General features: G+C 38.1%; 1 protein-coding gene and 1 long non-coding RNA gene across 4 annotated transcripts in view; both read left to right on the plus strand.

Annotated features, from left to right (window-relative positions):
• Positions 1-9,573, plus strand: part of LOC120746753 (sodium- and chloride-dependent GABA transporter 2-like) — a 33,430-nt gene extending 23,857 nt beyond the window's left edge. For 2 of the 3 annotated variants that reach the window (XM_040052203.1, XM_040052204.1), the window contains exons 8-15: positions 71-174; positions 597-721; positions 1,243-1,355; positions 1,451-1,588; positions 1,769-1,871; positions 5,813-5,913; positions 6,911-7,081; positions 8,355-9,573. In XM_040052203.1, the coding sequence (XP_039908137.1) occupies positions 71-174; positions 597-721; positions 1,243-1,355; positions 1,451-1,588; positions 1,769-1,871; positions 5,813-5,913; positions 6,911-7,081; positions 8,355-8,504 (1,005 nt within the window). In that variant the 3' untranslated portion in view covers positions 8,505-9,573. Of the gene's footprint in view, positions 1-70; positions 175-596; positions 722-1,242; positions 1,356-1,450; positions 1,589-1,768; positions 1,872-4,390; positions 4,510-5,812; positions 5,919-6,910; positions 7,082-8,354 lie in introns of those variants that run through there. The other variant, XM_040052205.1, reaches the window with a different exon arrangement.
• LOC120746755 lies at positions 5,923-6,168 on the plus strand. The gene is made up of 2 exons (XR_005698932.1): positions 5,923-6,048; positions 6,136-6,168. It is a non-coding gene; the product is annotated as an uncharacterized LOC120746755 (long non-coding RNA).
• Positions 9,574-14,338: the final 4,765 nt, after the last annotated feature.

Consider the following 14,338-nt stretch of genomic DNA (forward strand, 5'->3'; position numbering starts at 1 on the left):
TACCTACATTTTACACAATGAATATCATCATTTAGTGATGAGTAAACTAATATCTGTGTGTTGGCATCAGGTTTGGATGGACGCGGGTGCACAAGTCCTTTTCTCCTTTGGGATTTGTCAGGGGAGTTTGACGGCTCTGGGCAGTTACAATAAGTATAACAATGATTGTTACAAGTGAGTACGCTCCCCCGCCCATGTTCTTAAATTAAAAAAAATATGCTCAAAAATTCTAGTAATCTTATTGTTATGACAAGATAAAACTGCACTAAACAGATGTTTTCAACGTTATTTAATCCCTGGCCACTTAGTTTTAGAATAGCCAGCAGGGAGCACCAAAGTGAAACAATCATAAAACGGCACAGGCTTTCTTAATAACATGCAGACTGTTTATGACATCCCTTGATTATGGAACAGTAAATAAAAAAGTTTACATAATGCTCAAATCCTGTACAACTTTTTTCTTCTTACTTAATATCTTGGGCAGCAAGGGACTTTTTTTCATATTTCAACATTTTAAACAGCTGCTTTTGCTTTAAGTGTGTTTCTTGTTTTGCTCTTTGTTGAATGCTGTGTGTTTTCTTCTTTTGTTTCCACAGAGACACATTTGTTCTGTGTTTGGTTAACGGAGGATCCAGTTTTGTTGCAGGGTTTGCAATCTTTTCTGTTCTGGGATTTATGTCCTACGAACAAGGACTGCCAATATCAGAAGTGGCAGCTTCTGGTAGGGCATCATTACACAACTTCTGTTATATTTAATGAAGTCATTACACTGTCAGTGGGTTTTATTAATCCACTTTAAAATACGCCCCCCCCCCCCCCCCCCCCCAAAAAAAAACAACCAATCAACCAAACAAAAAAAAAAAAAAACCAAAATCAAGGCAAAACAAAACAATGCTAAATGGAAAAGCTGGGCCTGTGTTTTTACTTGGCATGGAAATGGCTTTAATTTAATTTTGGAGACAAAATTCCTGTATTAGCTTCTCTTAGCTAAGCACGGCTAATACAGTAATTCCCCGCCTTTAATCCTGAACAATCCTCCTGACCTTAAACTCTTTCCAATGAAATAAATGAATGCCATCAGGTCATTATGCCTAACAGTAGGATGTTGCAAGAATTTGTGAGTCCAGATTTAAAACATTTAGAGTGCTGTAACTAAAATATAAATTGGGAGAAGGCTGCAGTAAGCAGTTTTATCCAAAAATATTTAAGTTGCCATCAATGACTGAAAATATTTCTGAACAGGACCTGGCTTGGCATTTATTGCCTATCCGCGCGCGGTAGCCATGATGCCTTTACCTCAATTATGGGCTATATGTTTCTTCATCATGGTCATCTTGTTGGGGGCAGATACACAGGTTTGCATTAAGCCATTAGAAATCCTGTTTATTTTTCACCACTGTACATGTTTGGTTCTTAGTAAATGTGTTTGATTTGTCTGCGTCTCTTGCAGTTTGTGAGTTTGGAGTGTTTGATGACCTCAGTGACGGATATGTTCCCCAATGTGTTTCGAAGAGCTTATCGTCGAGAATTGCTGCTGCTCTGCCTCTGCTCTGTTTGCTTTTTTCTCGGCCTCCTCCTCGTCACCGAGGTGAGAGCTCTGATTAACTTTCCCACAAGTCTTTACACTACCCTCAGTAGGGTGTAAAAATGGACCAGTGCTCATTACTCTTAACTTACTTCTTTCTAGGCAAAACTGAATTTGTATGCATGCATTTGTTGTCTTTATCTTTGATTAGCTATACCAATTAACCTCTCTGTCTTCCTGCAGGGTGGCTTGTATTTCCTTCAACTCTTTGATCATTATGTGTGTAGTGGAAACAATCTTCTCCTTCTTTCTGTGTGTCAGTCGATAGCGATTGGATGGATATATGGTGAGTCATTAAAATCCGAGAGTCAAATCCTTGCATGTTTGCACAGATCTGGCTAAGAAAGCTGATTCAAATCCTGCTAATCCCACATTAATTGAAAATACACTTAAGACTGCTTTTATTGAGTCGCTTATTACTAAAAGGCCAAAATTTAGGCTTACTGTATAGGCGTTCATTCCAGCTATTCTGAATCTTGCTCAGCTGGGGTCACAAGAATAAGCCGTGTCTTGTGGGTACTGGCTCAGCACCACTTTACCAGCAGCTTCACTTTTTAAACACTTTCTATTGAGGTGGAGTTTTCCCTTCAGGCCCAGTCCAACAGCACAATTATGTGAAGTTAGTGTTAAAAAAAAAGCTCTCAAATTAGTTAGAGGTTAAAATTATGACCACTAACTACTGCATTCTTCCAGAGGCTCATCTAATACTTCCTATATCTCCCTCTTGCTAACTAAGGAATTCGTTAAATCAGTGGTTCTCAAATTGTGAAACAGAGTGACAGGTGGGGTTCTCGCCTTTTGTTTATGTACTCATATTGAAATGTTGTTGTAGATGCTTTGCTCTTTTTATTTTTAGCTTTTTTAGCAAATGTTTGGACATTTGCCTTGTGAAAAAAACTGCTTGTATTTACTGCCACTGGCTGGAACATAAGCTGAAGGCATAATGGATCCATCCTACTGCTTAACAGCTGACATGTGTTGTGGCTAGAAAGTTCTGCTTTAACTTCATGTACCCATAGGACTTTCTCCGTTTAGCCTAATTTAGATATACAAACTTGCAAACCTCTGATGCTGAATTTAGTGTCGATTATGCATAAAAGTCTTGTGGTTTGGCAGGTGTTGCTAGAGGTTAGGTTTTCTTTCACACATCAACTTCCTTTTAACTACCATTTGTTAATAGTGTTGCAAACTAAAGATACCTGGAAATCCGTCCTATAGTTTTTTCCTACTTTCCTTGCATCGTTTGTCTTAATATTAAAAATACTAAGGAGCTATGTCTGTGAAGGTTCTCAGTCATCCAGGTCATCGTAGTCAAAGGAGCTTGCAAAGAAAAGTGTCTGGACTTCTTTAAGTTGCTTGAAGACGTTTCACCTCTCATCCGAGAAGCTTCTTCAGTTCTAAGGTCAAATGGTGGAGAGTCCCAGATATAAACCTAGTGGGAGTAACCCCCCACAGAGGGACAAAAGGACCCCCTGATGATCCTCTAGTCGCCTGAGCCAAGGTGTGAAACTGGGCGTGGGTCCAAATCAGCCAGAGTTTCAGGTGTGTTCATTGTGAAACCTGGCCCCACCTTATCATGCGAATTCCTGAGGTCAGATGGCCCAGGATGTGAGTGGGCGTTGATGTGAGTGGGCGCCTTAACGCCCACTCACATCAACGCCCACGCCCGAAACATCCTGGGCCATCTGACCTCAGGAATTCGCATGATAAGGTGGGGCCAGGTTTCACAATGAACACACCTGAAACTCTGGCTGATTTGGACCCACGCCCAGTTTCACACCTTGGCTCAGGCGACTAGAGGATCATCAGGGGGTCCTTTTGTCCCTCTGTGGGGGGTTACTCCCACTAGGTTTATATCTGGGACTCTCCACCATTTGACCTTAGAACTGAAGAAGCTTCTCGGATGAGAGGTGAAACGTCTTCAAGCAACTTAAAGAAGTCCAGACACTTTTCTTTGCAAGCTCCTTTGACTACTAAGGAGCTACTTAGATGAGCCAGTGGCTGCTGATTGATTGGCTGATGTGGAACTTGTAACCTTGGTAATCATCTGAGAGATCAAGCTAAGCTTGTCTAAACCTTTGCATGGTTTGGTTAGCTCTAAAATTGTACAAGACGTGTACAGTGTGCCCGTTATTTACTAGAAGCAATGGCCTGAAACATTTCTATTCATGTGATGGAAGAAACTGATGCTTAAAGATAATGTGCGGGATAGTGCTGAGGTTATTTAGACTGGAGAAGATGTGGTCATATTTTGTATGTTCAAAAAAATTAATATGCAGACCTTCATTTTACTGTTTTTCTTTGTGCTTTAACTAAATGTGTCATTTTCAAATGCATTTAGTGTTCCTTATGTGTGTACTTTGTGGCACCAAATCAGCTGAAAGTAGTGATTCTTTGAATGTGAATGAACGCAAAAGATCTAAAGAACACTAAACATTCAACTATAACAACACATCTGCAATGCATGAACAAAGCTTTATGGACCGCCTCACAGTGTTTCCTGGTTAGGATGAGAAAAACATTTGGTGTGTGAAGCGGTGATGTCAGCTGATATCTTCATTCATATCTAAGTGTAAATATTGTTATTAAACTCTTTGTGAGACGGTGATGCTCAACTAGGACCGAACCACTGGCACCACGGTGTCAATAATCATAATGTGTCAGATAAATTGGCAAATACTGATTGCACGACTGTTAAAAATCAATTGTCATCTACTGACATCGTACAGCTATCTTATTTAGGAACAGTGATGGGAATAACGGCGTTACAAGTAACGGCATTTCTAACGGCATTACTTTTTTCAGTAACGAGTAATCTAACCAACGGTAATCATGGTCACTGTCTTGCACAACACCTGGAGCTAAGGAGGCAAAACAATGGCATGAGTGCTGCTGTTTGACTGAGGAAGAATAAAGTAGTCGTGGTAAGCCAATCACATGACCACTTCAACATGACAAAGCAACAAGGTGATATATACCAGTTTGTAAATTGTGTTGATAGGCCACGTAAAACCAGAGTCATGATAAACAATATATAGGCGGCGTTTTTTCCTCAATAGTTTCGTCACGTTTACTGTCTAAGGACAGCTCTAGCAAGCACTCTCTGCTTATGAGCAAAACAAACAAACAAACAAACAAACAGGGGAAGTTTTAGGAGTGATGGTGAGAGAGAGAGAGAGAGAGAGAGAGAGAAAGAGAGAGAGAGAGAGAGAGACAGCAGAAAAAGAGAGAGAGCGAGTTTTGAGACGTGAGAGATTTGTGAATTTAGCGTGTTTGGAGTGTGTAGTTAATGTGTTGTCTTGTGTAGTTAGTGTGTAGTGTTGTGGATAGTTTTGTGTCGTGTGTCAGAACAATGAGGCGACTGCTGTCTCCAGGTAGAAAAAGGAGTGAAACACCTGCTGCTGTCAGGCCTGCAGGTATCAGGCTGTGATGTTCTCCTTTATAGTGGACAGAAATTATTGTTTTGGAGTTGCACAAATAATTTGTGTGGCATCTTATTGAATGCAGAACAGCTGATTGTTCTGTAAATAGTTTAAATGGTTACTTTAAAAAATCAAGGTAAAAGGTAAATGGATGCAAATAACTTTGTTTGCAAAACTTGTGCATAGGATTTTAAAATTGACAATTTATATTTGCATTTAAAGTTATGAAATATGATTCATTAAACATGTTTGTGGTTGTTACAGTAAAAAATATAACTTTTTCTACTCTGATTTTATGTTGTTTGTCTGATTTTAGATCAATTGTGTTAATACAGTATGTCAAAATGAAAATGTAACTGTAAATTCAGACACGTGAGGTTGTGCTGAAAAGAATGAGACCAAACAAGGCAAAGTAAATAGTTTTTAAAGGTAAAATGTGGAGGGAACATCAAAAGTAGTTAAAAATGGCCAATTATACCCTGGACCCCAGAGGGTTAAACATTTTTTTAAAGTAACACAATAGTTACTTTCAAGTAATTAATTACTTTTAGAATATTGTAACTCAGTTACTAACTCAGTTAGTTTTTTTGAAGACGTAACTAGTAACTATAATTAATTACTCTTTTAAAGTAACTTGTCCAACACTGTTTAGGAATGACTTTCACTGTTTTGGCTGACTTTGTAGAAAGCATTTTATGATTCTATTCATTAATAACTCTTGTGATTTTATTATTATTTTATCAGTCCTGGTAAAATTTATAGTGATAATTCTAACCTTGTTATTAACTTCTCATGTTTTGCTCAGGTGCTGATCGTCTTTATGACAACATTGAAGACATGATAGGTTATCGTCCCTGGCCTCTAATGAAGCACTGTTGGCTTTACGTTACCCCTGCTGTGTGTCTAGTGAGTGAAACAGAGTTCCTAAGAACACAAGTAGTCTAATTTATTCATGAAAACTTGTGGACTCTTTTTGTGATAAAGCACCAAACAACAATTGAAAGCTAAAACTTCCTCTTCTAGTTCAGGAAATAGTTTGAGGTGTTTTTTGTTTTTTCACTGTTTTCACTGAGATTTGAATTTGAATGCTAATCAATAAAATCAAAATCAAATCAAAAATCAAAAAAGGTGAGGAATGAACAAGAGATGCAAGTGAATAAAGAAGAGAAAAAAGTGTCCATAACCTTCCAGTGTCATTGTGGCATATGACTCTGTGATAAACTGTGCAGGGTGCACCCTGCTGGTGATACACTAAAACTAGTATGAGACAGTTATACGAATATGGTGGCGAGAGATAGGAAAAGTGGGGAAAAAAAGAGAAAATCTACTATAGTTTATTTCATTATTAATTATTGTGTGTGTTTGTTTTCATTTATTTCAGGATTATTTTTTAGAGACAGTTCACAAAAACAGTCATCTCAAGATGTATTTTATTGCATAATGCAAGGACCCTACATTATCACACTATGAACAGCCAGCAAGGCAAAGCAGAAACTAAAGGACTTGTAGACAAATGTTAATGAGCATTGTGCCAGATAAATATGTCAGCAGTGAAAACAGGGGTTTGGAGGGAAAGTGCTTAGTGCTTCACGAGAGGACCTACAACAGTGGGAGCCTACACCAGCATCTGCAAGCAAGATGTTTCTTGACCAAAAATCAAATTCTTTAATAACTTATTTTAGATTTGCTGACAATGAAGGAACAATGAATCCACAGAAAATATTCCCAGATGAAGAGAACACAAATCAAAAGTATCCATATACATTTAGAGTAACTGTAGATAACCTATACTTAGCAACCTATACTCATTGTACTTTCCCTGGTGATGATAAAGATTTTTCTAAAACTGAATTTCTTTTAAAATTTCAAAACTTCATTGTTGTGTTGTTTTTGTTTCTGTCAGGGTACTTTTGTCTTTTCAATTGTGAAATATAAGCCTCTCAAGTTCAACAAAACCTACGTCTATCCGACCTGGGCGTACGCTTTGGGCTGGTTTCTTGGACTCTTCTGTGTTCTTCTGGTTCCTCTGTGGATCATCTTTAAAGTTACTACAATGAAAGGGACAATTTGGCAGGTATGCACTCAGTAAAGAAAACAGGAGCACCACCGAAACACCATTAAGCTCCCAGGTGATCTTGTTACTAATTCAGTTCAGTTTAGTGTTAAATGTTTTTCCACCATGACAAGTGCAGTCAGGATAAGGTAGTCTGGCGGATGGATCAAAACAGTGTCCATGCTTGGATTCAGCAATGCTGTGTGCATGTCTCCTCTTGTTACTGGTGCTGAACAAAATATTTTAAAAATCTAAAACTATATGAGCTTTTTAATCTGCCAACACATCAGAATGTTCTTTTCTTTAACTAACAGCCCAACACATTCAAGAGCATTAAACCTTACAATTCTGTAGTTTAAAGTAAAAGCTTTTCGCATCAGTGTCCTTAAAGTTGCAGCCTCTTTGACACAAGCTATTAACACAGACAGTTCAGCAACTCATCTTAGGCCAAAAACATTAGCAAAGCTGGGCACCAGACAACAAAATACTTCCTGATGGATTACCTTAAACTTTAATATGCGTTTGCTGCCAGAAAAGCCAAAAGCCCGTCATTAGATTGGACTGGCTGAAAGGTCACTGAGTTTAAAAAAAAATGCTCCAGTATCGTTCAGATAAGATATCCATCTGGAAACATGTAAGAATAATGAAAAATCAGGGGCTCAGTAAAGTTATCCCCTACATCCTGTGTGGGGGCATTAATATCTGTACTAAATCCCATCACAATCCATCTAATAGTTATTAAAACATTTCCATTAGAAGTCCTGAGTTCATTCTGGTGTTAGAGGAACAGTCAGCAGATCAAGTAGAAGACTCCCGGCCATCATCCTGTCTGTTAAACTGTAAACTTGTTCGTCTGTGAAGGTTCTCAGTCATCCAGGTCATCGTAGTCAAAGGAGCTTGCAAAGAAAAGCGTCTGGACTTCTTTAAGTTACTTGAAGACTAATGGCTCAGGCGATTAGAGGATCATCAGGGGGTCCTTTTGTCCCTCTGTGGGGGGATACTCCCACTAGGTTTATATCTGGGACTCCACCATTTGACCTTAGAACTGAAGAAGCTTCTCGGATGAGAGGTGAAACGTCTTCAAGTAACTTAAAGAAGTCCAGACGCTTTTCTTTGCAAGCTCCTTTGACTGTAAACTTGTTCATTTTCAAAATTCGTAGAACAAACAAATTAGCAGTAATCTAATTAATAATGAGGGACACTGGGGAAGCTGTAATAGGTGTTTGGTCATTTCTGCACATTTTGAAAAGTTATGATTTATTGCAAATGGACTGAACTGATCATCTTTCCACAGAACCTCAGGCAGCTGTGCGTCCCGCAGAGCTTGACGCACAGAAAAGCAAAGCAGCCCGAGCAGTGCCCTTTAAACCCAGACATTACTCTTACTCCTGTTGCCAACGAATACAAGGGAAGAGGTGGAGCTGAGATGGAGATGCAAGTCTGAAAACCATAACATTTTTATAAATTTTTCAGATGTGATGTTTTTATTTTATTTTAAACTCAAGGTTTTGTAAAGGAAATACTGATAAGATCATTAATTCCGAAGACTTCTAGCAGAGTTCAGAGGCAGGTCGAGTTTTGAGAGACCGTGTAGACTAGTGACTAGCGAGGTAACTTTATTCCCCACTACATTTTTTGTCTTGCTAGCAGCAATCAGTTTCAAATCATTCCAGTGTTTGGTTGGCTCTTATTTAGCACCACAATCCTCAAACAAAAGCACTTGAGCCTTGTAGTTGACTTTCACATTAGATTACCACAAACACTGCCACAATTTCTGCTGATTGATAGAATTCATAATTGTAACTGTGTTGAGATGTACTTTTAATAATGTGGCAATAATATTAATAAGCCTATTAATGTAGGCAGCTGGAAAAAGTTTTTCTAAATTTTCTCCTGCATCTATGCTGAATCTGTCTTACACTGCCTGGTCAAAAAAAGAAAAGAAAGAAAGAAAGAAAAGCAACCACCCGTATTTAAATAAGCAAGCTGGTAAGAGAATGATGGTGAACCATCATCTTGGGAAAAAGGATGAAATTTTTTCATCTTGGGAAAAAAGTTTTATGAAGCTAACAGCATTTCCACATTGTTAAGACAGTACAAGTTGTGTAGCTTTAGGAAAACTACTTATCAGTGGTCAGCTGACTACCGCCGATGTACTGAATTGCCATCAATGTGTTGTTGTTTTTTTTCTTTCATGATTTTGAGAAGACAAATCGAGGATTCAGCAACTCTGAAAGATTAGATTAGATGAAACTTTATTAATCCCTCGGGTGGGTTCCTCTGGGAAATTCAGTTTCCAGTAGTGCAGCACCGACAGAAATTGCATGTTACAATAAAGGGGATTGAGAGTATGGATGTAAGCATATGTAACACGTGGCGACACTAAAGCGGTCGCGCTAAAAAGAAAGATTCTTTAAAATACAAGGGGGAGCAAGCGAGTCAGATACCACGGGCACAGAGAGGAAGCAGGTCTGATCAGAAACAGTTTATTACTAGGCCAGGGAGCACAAATAAAAACACCCTTAAAATGCACATAATAAAATGTTTGCTCTCTACTAAAACTAAATAAAACAATTCTAAAACCTGTAAAACTACCATTTTCTACATTCACCAAACCCCCCCCCCCCCCTGCTATAATTATGCCACATGTTCATTATGGGTCCATCAGCAGGCCAGGAATTCCTTCTTTAGAGCAGAGTCCACGCCAGCCTCGTCTTCGGCAGACAAGAAAGAGCCACCCATCTTCTTGTCCTTCCACTGGCCCATCACTTCCCAGCCCGGCTTGCGTTCTGCACCCAAATCCATCATGCGACCACCGCAACAACTCCCCTTGCGTCGGTGTCCTGTAAAATAACAAATAGGGGCCAGAACAATGGTCCCAGAAGTGGCCCTGGCTCATGGCCATGGCGACCCTCTCCCAATCCAGCGGCACCCAGTAAACAACAGTAGAGACCCTACTCACAAATGCAGGCAGAGGTAAACCTCTGCCCTGCTGCCAATCACACGCGTTGTCTCTTACTGTTGCCATTCCATGAGGTCAGGACTGGGTCACCGCATCACACTGGCCATCTCGCATTGACCTTCCAGTCTGGGGCCTCTCTCCTTCAGTGCTCAGCTAGCCTGTTTTTAAAAGGTCTTTACACAGCTGATAGGCCACCTCTGGACACACCCCTGCCTCAGCAGGTGGTCCCTATCAGCTAATTTGTCCCATGTGCAGCCAGTCCACAGTGGACATAAAACACTAAAAACCATGCAATAGAAACAGAATAAAACCATGCAAATAAAACACTCATAAATAAACACTAAAAATCAGAATAAAAGCAATATACAAGATAAATACAAATTTCCACTGTGTGACACATAAATATACCATATATGCACATATACACATATATAAATACAGAATATATAATATGGATAAATAGGAATACCAGTGGATTGCACATTTGAGTGAGTATATTGCACAGTCAAATATAAGAAAAAATATTGCAAATATTGCACAGAGTTGTTTGTGGAACACGAGACAACATTTTCACACATGAATCAGCTGACACAATACAAGATCTTAGTGAAAAATTTGTGCAATTCTTGCCTAAGATTATGAAACGATACCATGGGAATTTGCGTTGTCATCAAAATTTGAAGCAATTCTAATAAAACATTTGAGTTGTTCTTGTTTTTTTGACTTGGCAGTGTAAAATTTTTAATGGCCTTTTTTATTGTTGTTGTTGTTGTTGAAAGTGTTACTTGCTCCCTTTGAAAGAAATATATTAATGTAATATTCTTGTGCCAAAAGTTCCCTTTCGATATGAAGGCAACTCAACACTGAGTTGACTCGCCAACATCTCAGTTGCCTTCGTAGTGTCATATACCACAAACACCACTCAAGATGAGTTTGGGTTTGTTTAGTTTTTTAAATGACCACAGGGAAAATTAGTTAAACTACTTCGTAGTACAGCCCTCAGGTCTCTGCAACATGCACAATAAGCAATAATGTGTCACTGTGAGGCATAGAGCAATAACACACTTTTGAGATAACAAGGTTTGTGAAGTTTGCCAACACTTTTTTTCAGTAAAGGATAAAGGATTACAGCCTGTCACCTTGTTCAAGGATCAGAAGATGCAAATTATCACCGTCCACTGTGACCTCAGATTATTACACAATCTGAAAAAAACACAAACAAAGAAATCAAGTTGCAGCTGATGTGTGTGTGGATACAGTGAGCTCAACATATATTTTATACACTGACATGGTTTCTGTTATTTTAGCTGTGTGGGTAGGAAGATTTTATGTTACGTACAGTTATGAATTTGATGTAGACGTGGATTTAGAGATTTAATGTGGGGGTTGGACAAAAATATTGCTTTAATCATTTACAAATTCTTGCAATAATTATATGTTGTCCGTCATCTTGAGGGGCTCAATTATAATTGCACTAAAGCCATTTCATTGATATGTGTGTGCTTTTTCTTTTCTTTCTTTTAAGTATATTAATTCTTCATACATCAAGTAGGTAAATGTTTGAGGGGTGTTCAGAAGGTGGCATTTGCATTTTAAGCTGCTGCTGAAAATTTACAACATGCAGTCAAAGATGCTACCAGTGAAAATGAATGAGTGATTTTTACATTGTTAAAACATTAGAAAGTCATTAAAGAGACAGTGAGAACATTAGAAGGTCAAATTCAGAGAAAAGAGAGAAAACAGTGGTGAGGTCTGCAAGATAGACCTACACATCCATGGAAGAGGATGGTTTCTGTGGCTGAAGAAGACTTTCCAGGAGCTGGGCATGTGATTGTCCAAGTCTATCGTAAAGATGAGTGGCTGCAAAGTGCAGTGGTTTACACATTCACTTGATGATTGAAAGGTTCCTGGTTTGAATCCAGCCAGAGACACAAATCCCTTCAGGGTTTGTCTGGTGTGAAACTTTCCCACATCAAACATGCTGAGGATCCTGCTGTGGTGAACCCTTGTCACAATGGAGTAGCCAAAAGTAGTTTCTTCTTATTCTTCTGACATAAAAAGAAGATAAAAGCTGGTTAAAACTAGAGATGGCACGATACCACTTTTTTATGTCCGATACCAATACCGATATCATAAATTTGGATATCTGCTGATACCGATATGAATCTGATATAGTGTGTTTTTTAATCAATAAAACTTTTTTTTAATATCTTGCTGCATTTTGTATAAGTTCATACTCAAGTTTAAATAAACAATAACACTAAAGCTATTCTGTTACACCTGTATGTAAAAAAATACACTGCACCCAAAATATTTCATAGTTCAGCAATACTGATCAATCTAATAAAGTTAAACCTACTCCATCCTCCCTATTCTGGTATTTTAAAGAGTACTTAGCAGAAATATTAAGCAACCTAACTAACAGGGTTGCAAACTCCCAGCAAAAAAAAAAAAGGGAACCACCCTCCACCTCATGATGCTTAATCGATGTAATCAACTTTAATTTGATGCAGTGTGAAAAAAAATGCACAGAATTAAATTATTTTTCAAGAATAATTAAATAGATTCAACATCTTTCTTCAACAGAACTGCAGACTGCACAGATGTTATCTTCCCAAAGGAAAAAGCAATATAGCTTACTAGGGTATATTAGACTTAACAGTTACTATATACAGTAATGGACTTCTATACATTTTACATCAGATTAAAACTTTGGGTGTAAGATTCAGATAATTATTTATTAAAAGCTAGACATTTTAAATGAGAATAAGAAAGAAAGGTATGTCTTTGTGCCCCCTTTTCCCTGTTATTGCCCTATCGGCCCCCTCTGGCTAAACTTTGCTGGATCCGCCCCTGCACAGTTACCAGCCGTCAGCTACATAGAAAAGGATCCTGGTGTAGAAACTAATATTAAATAAATTCTAACAACAGCTTATCAAACTTAAACGTGCTGCTGTTATTCAGCCGCTGGTTTCCTCTTTCTGGTACAAAGTGGGCCAAAAACAAACAAGAGAAAAGGGAGTCGCTACAGAAAAGCCGATCAGCTGATCATTAAGCAGTTTCATGATTGAAGTAGCAACAGGAGAGGGAGAGAGAGGCAGTTGCTCCATATATCGGGTGTTAAGCTTAACGTGGGAATGCTTTACAAACATTCAGAGATGAACTTACACACTTGCTTTACTTCTCTCTGGGATAACTTCCTCGGAGATGAAATGCTGGTTTGGTAGCGAGGCTACAAATACACACAGCCGCTCTATCACGTGAGCACACTGCTCCAACGTGCAACGGTTATGAGGCGAGTTACGCCATGTCCCAAGTTTTGTGAGGTGCTTTTTTGATATTTAATGGATCGGATTACATTTTTTATTTCTCTCAAGAAAAGAAAGTTTAGATTAGATTTTGCCAAAAACTATCAACAGATAAAACTGAGCTCCTACCTTACCAGAAGGACAGGTATAAAAAACGATGGAAAACTCATGATCAGAAGAAAATAACAATACCTGGAAAACAAGGTGCAAAGCTATACTTTCTGCACAGGTTCAGTGAAATGCAGCAAAGCTGGTGGACAATAACCTGGAGCAATCACAGGGGTTTTGCATAAGTCTTCACCATGCTGAGCATGCTTTACACTCGCAGAAGACCAACAAAAAAGTCACAAATCAAGACAGCTGCATTAAAGCATCACAACGGAGGAAATCAGTGGCGATATCAATGGGTTCAGGTAACCATTTACTGCAAGAATTCTCAATGAAGTATAAAAAATAAGAATTTTATTTATTATTTATTGTCTTCATTTAGATTTCATTTCTTGATAAAAGTGGACTATGCATGAAAATGGCTCTTTATCAGCAGTTAATGCTGTGTTTTTGTCCATCCCCTTAAATTAAAGTTACAAATCTGTAAGTCTAGGTTCATCATAGTATTGTCTTTAATATGATTTAATAATCAACTTAAATAACATCAAATTATGTCAGTGTCCAAAAATATTTGCATCTAACTGTAAAAATGATTTTTATTATCTGTCTTTAATGGCAATCCACGTCATATTTTTATATTATTTACATTATTTATGCACATTTGTTTTTATACTAACCTGTAATTTGTTGATACAGGTTATTACAGGATTGTTATTTTTTATTACCTGTAATTTGTTATTAATTTGTTATTACATAAGTCTAAGTGAACTTCTAAGCAACAAATTACTTCTACATTTTGGTTTGGTGTATCAGCTTGTTCCCACAACACTCTCTGTATTTGTGGGATATGTACAATCACCATGTAGTTTATTTGATGGAAACATTTTTTTGAAGCCTTTT

Source organism: Simochromis diagramma, unplaced genomic scaffold (assembly GCF_900408965.1).
Source record: "Simochromis diagramma unplaced genomic scaffold, fSimDia1.1 OVJJ01000389.1, whole genome shotgun sequence".
In the NCBI taxonomy this organism is placed as follows: Eukaryota; Metazoa; Chordata; class Actinopteri; order Cichliformes; family Cichlidae; genus Simochromis; species Simochromis diagramma.